This window comes from Balaenoptera acutorostrata, chromosome 3, assembly GCF_949987535.1.
Source record: "Balaenoptera acutorostrata chromosome 3, mBalAcu1.1, whole genome shotgun sequence".
Taxonomy (NCBI): Eukaryota; Metazoa; Chordata; class Mammalia; order Artiodactyla; family Balaenopteridae; genus Balaenoptera; species Balaenoptera acutorostrata.
The window spans coordinates 173567380-173577248 of NC_080066.1; the positions used below are offsets into that span (position 1 = coordinate 173567380).

Consider the following 9869-nt stretch of genomic DNA (forward strand, 5'->3'; position numbering starts at 1 on the left):
ACAGTCAGAGAGAGGAGTCTAATGCCCTTGAATCAGACCAAACCAGGATCAACCTAAATGCCCCCTCCTCCATGAAGCCTGCCCTGTCTCTCCCTTCCAATCCCTTGCTCTAAGGCGTATGGCTGTGCCTAGGGGTGCCTCATGCTGTTGCTGTTCTTGGTCACACCTTGTCTCCTGCCCCCTAAGGTCAAGGTGGTGTCTTGTGCACCTGTGTGTCCCAGATGCTGCCTCTCCCATCCTCTCCCACCCCCTGTCTTTCATGCCCTGACCCCCAGGCACACTGGGGTCTTTGCACCCATCATTATCCCATGATCATTCTTCTGCAAAACATTTTTTCATGTTGTTCTCCTATCTGGAACACTGTTCCCTGCTCCAACCCCTCTCCTTTAACTTGGGAACTCCTCATCCGTCTCAGCTCTGATGTCCTTTCCCCAGCACACCCTTCCTAACCCCCGTCCCCACCTGCAGCCAGAGTAATTCCCTGTACAGTCAATCCTAACTCCTGAACTTACCCTTCACGACTATATCCTACAGTGTGTGTATCCAGCCAATGAGAATGTAACAATGCCGTTCACCATAGCAGGAGCTCAGCAAGGAGCTGGATGATTGATTGAATGAATGAATGAAGGAAAGAAGGAATTCAGAGATCAGCTGTCGTCTTCTCCTCCCTGAGCCATAGGGCCTGAGAATCAGCCAGACATCACCCCTTCCTGCAGCCATCCCAGAATGATCCGAGGGTGCTGAGGCTCCCTGATGACTGGCGGGAGAGCAGCTTCAGCTCCATGATTAGAGAGCAAATGAGCAATTGGATTCCTGGACCAAGGAGGCATCTGTCCCCACCTTTGCTCCTGGGGTGCACCGTCCTTGCAGTCTATGCTGTGATGTCTTAGGCGGTTCCATCCCAGAGCCACGCAGCTATAATGCTGGCAGGCTGCTCAGAAATCACGTAGTCCAGGACTGCACACTGGAAGCCCTGGGCAGGATCTAGCCCCTAGATGGGTCTTGTCTGGCCACAGAGAGCTGATCTCAGTTCCGCGTGCCCACTGTTTCCCACCATGTCACCCCGGAAGCTGCTTTCCCGAGTTCGTGAAGGCGCTGGAGTTCGCTGCCCCTGGTCTGGCCCAACTCTTTATTTGCAGGGGCAGGGATATGGCTGAAATGGTGGTGCGGGGCAACAGAAACCCAGAGAGGGGGATGGTTGTGCTTAAGTTCACATGACAATTGAGGGTCAGAGTGGAGACCAGGCCCACTAAGGGGTTCCCTTGAGCCGCAGGAAAAGCAAGCATCAGGTGAACCTCAACACATAACACAAACAGGAAGGGGTGAACTCTCTTGGGCCCGCCGGGAGGGAAAGGGGGTTCTCCTGGGAGGAGTGAGCCAACTTGCAGTGAGGTTTCTCTGTATATTGAGACTCCACACTGTACCCATGGGTCGGTTCATTAATAATTACCTAATCAGGGAGGCGGTAGGTGGTGCAGAGAGGTTTCTCCAATCTTCCTGGGCTTGATAAATCCAAGCCACATCTAGAGCTCAGACAGGCACCCAGGGGCCACTCCAGGATTGACTATGCCGTGAGTAACCCTACGAGGGTCACAGTAGAGACTAAAAGGAGGATGACCAACCATCCCGGTTTGCCTAGGACTTGGAGTTCTGGGACAAGACTTTCAGTGTTAAAAGTAGGAAAGTCCTGGGCAAACTGGAACAATTGGTCACCCTGATTAGAGGTGACAAAGGCTAGAAAGATCCCTACATATGATTGCACCAACCTCCTTGCTGCACTGGGCAGGGAACTGGTGCTCAGACCCAGAACAGCCTCCCGCAAGGCCACGTACAGCTGGGGACCCAGGTTTTCTGGCTCCAGCTGCTTTTGGAGAGCTCCCATCAGAGCTTCTGGGTAATCTCACTGCAAAGCCGGAGAGAAGTGTGTGAGGGGGGTGAGGGGCGGTTGTTATAGGTTGGTAGGAAGCCATGTTAGGGGGAGGGGTGTTCTTTGTTATGGTCACTCTCCAGCGAGCACAGCAAAGTTGAGTAGATGTAACAGTGACTGTATGGTCCCCACAGCCAAAGATATTTCCTATCTGGCTCTTTATAGGAAAAATTTTCTGACCTCTGGTCTGGGTGAAAAATGATGGAGAGTTGAATGAGGGTCAAGAGGGACTGAGAGATTGAATGGGGTGGGATGGATGGAAGGCCAGATGGATGTTAGGGATGACAGCTGGTTTTGGGGGCTGAGAACTAGGTAATGGTAGGGCCATTTGATGGGGCAGAGAAATTTGGCGGAGAAAATCGAGCATCCTGTTTGGGGCAGGTTAAGTTCATTAGGAAAAGGGACCAATTCTATCCCTGAGACTTTGGACAAATCAAGTGTTGAGCATCAGTGATCTCATCTGTACAGAGTGGTGAGAAGAATACCAGCTCTATTGACCTCTACCTGGATAAGAGGGTCAAACAAAATGGCGTAAAAGAGATTTTGCAAAGTGTAAAGCACACCACGGATGTTTGTGGGGTAGTCGCTAACATAGCCTTTGGCGATGAGCACCTTTGACGCGATGGGTCACTGGGCTAAGGAAATAAACTCAGATGGTGCAAGGCACCCCAGGCTGAGAGTCCGGAGACCTGTGTTCTAGCTCAGGTATTTACTAGTTCGGTGACTTGGTTAAGTCACTTTTGGAGTCTCTGTTTCCCCTCCTCTGTAATGAGAATGGAGTCCAGTGCCATGCAGAGCTCACAGAGATGGGAAAGGAAATGAGATGGTGGAGAGGAGCTGCTTTGTAAATCTGAAGCCCCGCTGCAGAGTGTCGTGACACCACACACGTGGAGGTACTGGGTGTTTGCTACTCCCCTGCAAGCTCATCTGCAGGAGTTGAGAGTATCATTTAGATCCCTGGGCCCCTGCCTTCTGCCTGGCATCTCAGTGGGGTTGGGCATTCTGCTGGGGAGTTTCCTGGGCACATTCTTTCCTCCTGTAGACCTGAGAGCACAGAAGATGCATCTTGCCAACCGCCTGCTCCTCCTTCTGGCTGGACTACTGTTCCTTTCTCAAGGTCAGCGGCATCCTGAGCATCACGGCCAGGGTCACATCCACTGTCCCCATCAGGAGGCTCCGGGCACAGGTGAGGGCTCCCCCAGCCTCAAGGTCACTGCAGGCAATACTGCCTTTGCTCTCCGCTTCTACCACCTGATGGCTTCCCAACCCTATGGGAGCAACGTCTTCTCCCCGCTGAGCATCTCCACCGCCTACACCATGCTGTCCCTGGGGGTCTGCTCGCACAGCCGGACCCAGATCCTCGAGGGTCTCGGCTTCAACCTCACAGAGGTGTCAGTATCCGACATCCACAGGGGCTTCCAGAACCTTCTGCACACTCTCCACCTCCCGGCCGACAGGCTGGAGATACGCGTGGGCAGCGCCCTGTTGTTGAGCCTGGAGCTGCCTCTCCTTCTGAGATTCCTTAACGACTCCGTGACCTTCTATGAGTCCAAACTCTTCCACACCAACTTCGACGACTCTGAGGGCACAACCCAGCTTATCAACAACAATGTCAGGGAGGAATCTCGAGGGAAGATTGTGGATTTGATCAGCAAGTTCAGCGCAGATACCATGATGGTGCTGGTGAATTACATTTACTTCAAAGGTAAGAGTCAATTCGTTGGTGGATCCTACATCTTCCCTTTCCCCCTAATTCGTTGAAGGATTAAATATCAAAAAGAAACTCCCCAAAACAGAAAGTGGATGGATTGGGTCTGATAGGGTTGAGCAGCCTTCTGAAAATTTAATGTTAGGGCATCAGATATTTAAGTTTGTGTAGTATTGATTTCCACCCCTTCATATCTTTAGACATATTTTCTTATTTAAAAAAAAAATAACAGCAAAGTATGAAATGCATTCTACCCATGGTGACAAGTTGAACTGCTGGATTCATATCCAGCTCTGCCACTTACCAGCAGTACAAACAGGGCAGGTTGTTTGCTTGAAGGACTCTTATAAGGATATAAGAGTCCCTGCTTCAAAGTTTTGTTTCTGAGCATCAAATGATGTCACATATTTGAATACTCCTTAGAAGAGGGCCTGAAGGGATCAGCAGACTACAGCTCCTGGCCAAACCTGAAGGCCACCTGTTTTTATAAATAAAGTTTTATTGGCACACAGCCACGTCCATTCATTTATGTATTATCTCTGGCTGCTTTCACAGGACAGAGATTAGCAGTTGCTACTGAGACAGAATGACCTGCAAAGCGTAAAATATTTACTTTCTTGCCCTTTGCAGAAGAAGTTTGCCAACCCCTGACCATTATATATGCTTAATAAATAGAGTATTTGTAATTATTTTAATGATAACAATTTTGAAGACCTTTAAAAATACATATAAGTATAAAAGAAAAAATAGAAATTGCCCAGAATCCTACCTTCCTGAGGGAACCAACATTAACATTTTAGCCTAATTCCTTCCAGTCTTCCATTCACACACATATGTTAATAGAGTTGAAATCACAGGTGGGGACCGTTTTGTACAGTGTGTGTCACTTGGGGTACCATCCAGGAAGCATAGTCACCGTGAGTGGGAAGGGAAAGGGGGTTGTGAGAGGAATTAGTCCTGGCGTGTTTGTGGGAAGGACTGGGGAAGTGAAGGTCTGGAGGAAGAGGGAGTTGGAGGGACAGAGAAAACGTCACTGGAGCTGGTGGACAAGTTGGAACTTATCAGGAAATCTATATGCCAGGCACATCCAGCCGCCAGAGTGATTCCATTTTGGGGGGGCTTGGGGAGAGACCCAGGCTGAGCACCTGGCAGTGGTCTGGAGACACTGTTGGTCAGCACGGTAGAGCTGGACAATGAACTTGGCGGAGAGCATAGGCGAGCTGGAGCACACAGCCCCTCTGGTCTGTTCCTCACTCCGTCTGCCTTCAGTGGGCAATGGCTGCTTCACATCTGCCTCTCAAACCCCTGCTGTAACCACCTTGAATCTACAGGAAACAGATTCTGGGGAACAGTCTCAGACTAATAATCCAGCTAAACTGGTCACTGCTTGCATTTTACGTGTGGAATTTTCATGCACCACTGAAAACTTAAATAAAATTTTAAAAAAAATTCTGCAATAACTATAAATTCATAGGGAGTTGCAAAGTTGTACAGAGTGGTCCCATGTACCTTTCACTCAGGTTCCTCTAGATAACATCTTACGTAACTGTAGTACAATAGCAAACCAGGAAGCTGACGTTGGTGATAATCTATAGACTTTATTCGGATGTTATCAATTTTCACATGCACTCGTGTGTGTGTGTGGGGGGGGTAGTTTTACGCTATTGAAAACTTTATTTAGATCTCATTTTAGTGGCTGCACAATATTCTATTGACTCCATTCCATTGAAAATATAATGTAATTTACATGTGTAGTATACACCATCACCACACCCAAAGCTCTGGCGAGAAATAATGAAAATTTTGATGATCTCTTCCTGAAAGAGACCTCGCTGCAGTTGTGTTAGTGCTTGTGGCACAAAGAAGGAGGTGCTCCAGAAATAGACAGGAAATAGACATCTTGCCCTCTGACACATCTGCCCATCACACTGAGGACATAAATGTAGCCCCAAGACCTCAGTCTAGGTCACACGGTGACAGCAGTAGAACAACTGTGGCTTATCTTAAAAAATGAAAAGTACCTAGAAGAAAACAAACCAAAGATGTGCAGAACCTCTGTAGATAAAATTATATTGAGAGATATTAAAGTCGACAAATAAAAAATAGATATACCGTATTTATGAATAGGAAGACTTAACATGGTAAAGATGTCAGTTCCCGCCCAAATTGATCTAAATATTTTAAAGTAATCCCAACAGGTTTTTAAAAGATTCTTTTTGGTACCAGTTAACAAGCTGATTCTAAAGTGTATATGAGAGAGCAAAGGGCCAAGAATAGTTAAAAAGAGAGAATCTGTCTGCTGGGGAGCAATGCTGGTTATAAATCTGTACTTATTTAGACTGTGTGGTACGCATAGACCAATGGGAGAGAACAGAGAGGCCGGAATGGAACCCAGAAATGGCTCCATGGATATATGGACATTTGATATTTGACAAAGCCTGCATGATAGAGCATTGAGAAAAAGGATAGATTTTTAAAAAGCAGTCCTGGGACAGTATCCTCATGGAAAAATATGATTTTGTACCCCTCCATCCTACAGATCATAAGCATTCACTGCAGGTGAAGTAAAGTCCTAAATGCAAAAGGTAAGAGTAAACCTTGTAGATGAAATAGGGGAGTATCTTCATGACCTGGAGGTAGGAAAATTTTTCCTAAGCAGGACACAGAGATCTAACCATAAAGGAAAAAACTGATATGCTCACTGCATAAAGTGAAGAATTTCAATCATCAAAACACACAATTATGGGGCTTCCCTGGTGGCGCAGTGGTTGAGAATCTGCCTGCCAATGCAGGGGACACGGGTTTGAGCCCTGGTCTGGGAAGATCCCACATGCCGCAGAGCACCTAGGCCCGTGAGCCACAACTGCTGAGCCTGCGTGTCTGGAGCCTGTGCTCCGCAACAAGAGAGGCCGCGATAGTGAGAGGCCCGCACATCACGATGAAGAGTGGCCCCCGCTTGCCTCAACTAGAGAAAGCCCTCACACAGAAACGAAGACCCAACACAGCCCAAAAAAATAAATAATAAATAAATTTAAAAAAACAAAACAAAAACACACAATTATGAAAGTGAAAAGACAAGTCAGAGAGGAAGAGAACACATTGGCAACACAGAGAACTGATAGACAACTAGTGTTCAGAGAACTCCTGCAAATCACTAAGAAACAGCCCTATAGAAATATGGGTAAAAAAGTGAACTGGCACTGAACTAAAAAATAATAATAATAAAATAAAAAAAATAAAAACCAAACAAAAACCCCCACACCAAAAAAAAAATCCCCCAAAACTTCTAGTTGATCCATAAACATGCTAAAGACTACTCAATCTTATTTTAAACCAAGAAAGTGCATGTGAAAACCACAGTGAGCTACCACTATATGAACATCAGTTTGGCAAAATTATTTAAGTCCAATGATTTCAAGTAATCGGTGAAGACAGGAAACAACCTTGCTGATATCCTCTGGGGTCTCTTATTTTAGAACCTATCTGAACCCCCAGATCCATTCCCCAGGCAGGTCAGGTGCTGAACTGATGAGATGGTGGAGGGTAAGTCTTGAGTGACGGTGAGGGATGCATTCCCTGGCTGGAGGATCTGCTTGTTGGTCCACGGATGCCCTGTAGCTTCTTCCCTCCTTTCCTCCATCTCTGTGGGAGAGACCATCCATCCCCTTGATGACTGCTCCCCATGACTTCTACGTTGATGAGGATACAATAGTCAAGGTACCTTGATGCTGCAGGATACCCAGCACCACTGGTATCTTCACGACAGATACTTGCCCTGCTCGGTGCTACGGATGGATTACAAAGGAAACGCAACAGCCCTTTTCATCCTTCCTAATTGAGAGAAAATGGAGCAGGTGGAAGAGGTTTTGACTCCAGAGATGCTGACAAGGTGAAGCAAATTGCTTCGGAAGAGGTAACCCATCAGGGCACCACGCGGTGCGGAGTCTGCAGCACTGCCCCTCACATGGACCCTCCCAATGAAAGCCGGTGCGCCAGATGGGGGTGGGGAGGATCGCCAAGTTATGGAAGAATTCTTATTTGCTCCAAGACTTTCCTTGGGTTTCCTTAAATAAGGAACACTCCTATCGTACCCAAAATGTGATTTCGCTCTCATCAGTGAAAAGAGAACCAGACTAGGAGTTAGGAGTCCGGGTTCTAGATGTAGCCCTTGTACTGCACAAGTCTGGGGTGAAGTGACACTGGCTCTCTGAGGGTCCACCCTGTGCAATGAATGGGTAGACTTCCCGTCAAGATGGCTGACTGAGCTGGTGAAGAGAGGTTTCCACCCACCCCAGGAAATAGCCGGGAAGCTTTCACGTCACCATGGGGCTATGAGCAGGAAAAGTCTCCAACCACATATAAGAAAAAGACCTCAGGCCAAAGCCACATGTGGATGGAAGATTCACACAGCCCATGTGGTGGAGGAATTCCACCCAAAGAAATCAATGGGTCCAAAACAAGTGAAAAGCACAGGGCCTCATGAGAAACAAAGGCAAAACTGCCACACCGGGAGACTTGCATCTCCCTGGGCACCTGGGACGTCTGCAGAAAACAACCTCTGCTGAAGACAAACTCCCAAAGGAAGGAGGTCCTGCAGATGGCAGGCCCTGAGGGCAAAGAAGGAGCCTGGCTTTAAGCCACTGGCAGCACTCATCTGAGGGAGCAGCACAGGCAAAGGGTGTTTGTGACCACAGAACTCAGATGGAGTGCAGGCAGTGAGCAAGTGCAGTCAAGGAAAGCACAGCCGGCTGGGACCCTTGGCTAGTTCATGAGTCCAGTGTTTTAACCCAGTGCCTCTTTCAGGTATTTTTAAAGGAAGCTCAAGTTGTATATCCCCAAATTCTCCATTTCTGGCTCCTATAAATTTGATCAGATTTTGCCCAAGCTGGGCATCACGGACTTGTTCTCATAGCGGGCTGACTTGTCTGGCATCACTGAATAGCTAAACCTCCAGGTGTCCAAGGTAAGTCATCAATGGACATCAACTCCTAGAGACCTCAGAGGGGAACCTCCACCTCTTGCAAGGTGCTGGGTGACGGGTGCTCTCCCTACCACTGCGTGAAGTCTCAGAGTCCAAATTTTATTCAATCATCCACGGGCATAGGGAGCCAAGAACCAACCCACCATGTGCTGGGCATAGTGCTTGGTGCTGCGGATCTAGGGTCCATCAGGTCCCTGCCCTCAGAGAGTTCTTCCAGTCAAGTCCAGGAGACAGCGCCCCCCTCATAGATCATGGCAACTGAGAGTCACAAATGCAATGACAGAAACAGAGGAAGGATACAGATGAGGCTGAGTTGTGTGTGTGTGTTATCATAAATTTCTTAGACCAGAGAAAGGGACCTATGACCTCAGCTACATACAACAAAGGTGCACTAGAGGGTAGAGTCTTGGGTTTGAGAGTTCAAATTCCAGTTCTGTCTCTTATGACCTTAAAGGGTTACCCAGTCTCCGGATTTATTTTCCTCATCTATAAAACAGACATAATACATTGACCTCATAGGATAGTTATGAAGATTAAAAAGAGCATAGGCACATAGTATGTGCTCAATTAATGATCGCAATGTTTATTTATAAATAAGAGGTCATCCAGCTCAATAACCCCCCCAGTATAGAAATTCTTGCTGTGATATCCCAACAAGCGGCTTTGATCTTCAGTGGTCTCTGGTTCCCCTAGTCTTCCCTAAGCCCCAGCTCATGCTCTCTCAGAGGTAACGCTTGTGATTTCCTTCCCAGAGTTTCCACAAGGCCATCCTGGAGGTGGATGAGGTTGGCACCCAGGCTGCAGCAGCCACCAGCGGCTTTGTCACCTTCTGGTCCCGGGACAATCACCAAGCCCTTTGGTTTAACCGGCCCTTCCTTGTGGTGACCTTTTCCACCAATACCCAGAGCATCCACTTTCCGGGAAAGGTTGTCCACCCCACGAAACCATAGCCCTCCAGGGCTGGCTTGTCTGTTACAAGCAGGAGGACATGGCCTGGAGGGCTGAGTGTGAGCAGCTCTGGATTTGGAGTGGGGGACGCAGAAGATGCTGAGGATGCGGGGCTGAATCTGTTGGTGAAGGTGAGGGATGTGGGTGGTACCAGACCGGTGTGGACTGAACACCTAGCTCCTCAGGGCTGTGCCACCTCAGACAGATCATCTAACCTCTTCGAACAGGTTTCCACCCCGGAAAGTGGCAGAAACGCCCCCCCTCTCAGGGTAGTTGTACGGATTAAACGAAATGATGGCTACGAG

At 48.0% G+C, this 9869-nt stretch overlaps 1 protein-coding gene across 1 annotated transcript; it reads left to right on the plus strand.

Annotated features, from left to right (window-relative positions):
- Positions 1-1529: 1529 nt before the first annotated feature.
- Positions 1530-9869, plus strand: SERPINA4 (serpin family A member 4). Its single transcript, XM_007178900.2, is given in 6 exon segments — positions 1530-1571; positions 2970-3632; positions 7276-7356; positions 7359-7548; positions 8439-8598; positions 9369-9869. Coding segments are annotated over 5 exon segments (1275 nt in total). The 5' UTR covers positions 1530-1571; positions 2970-2986; the 3' UTR covers positions 9567-9869.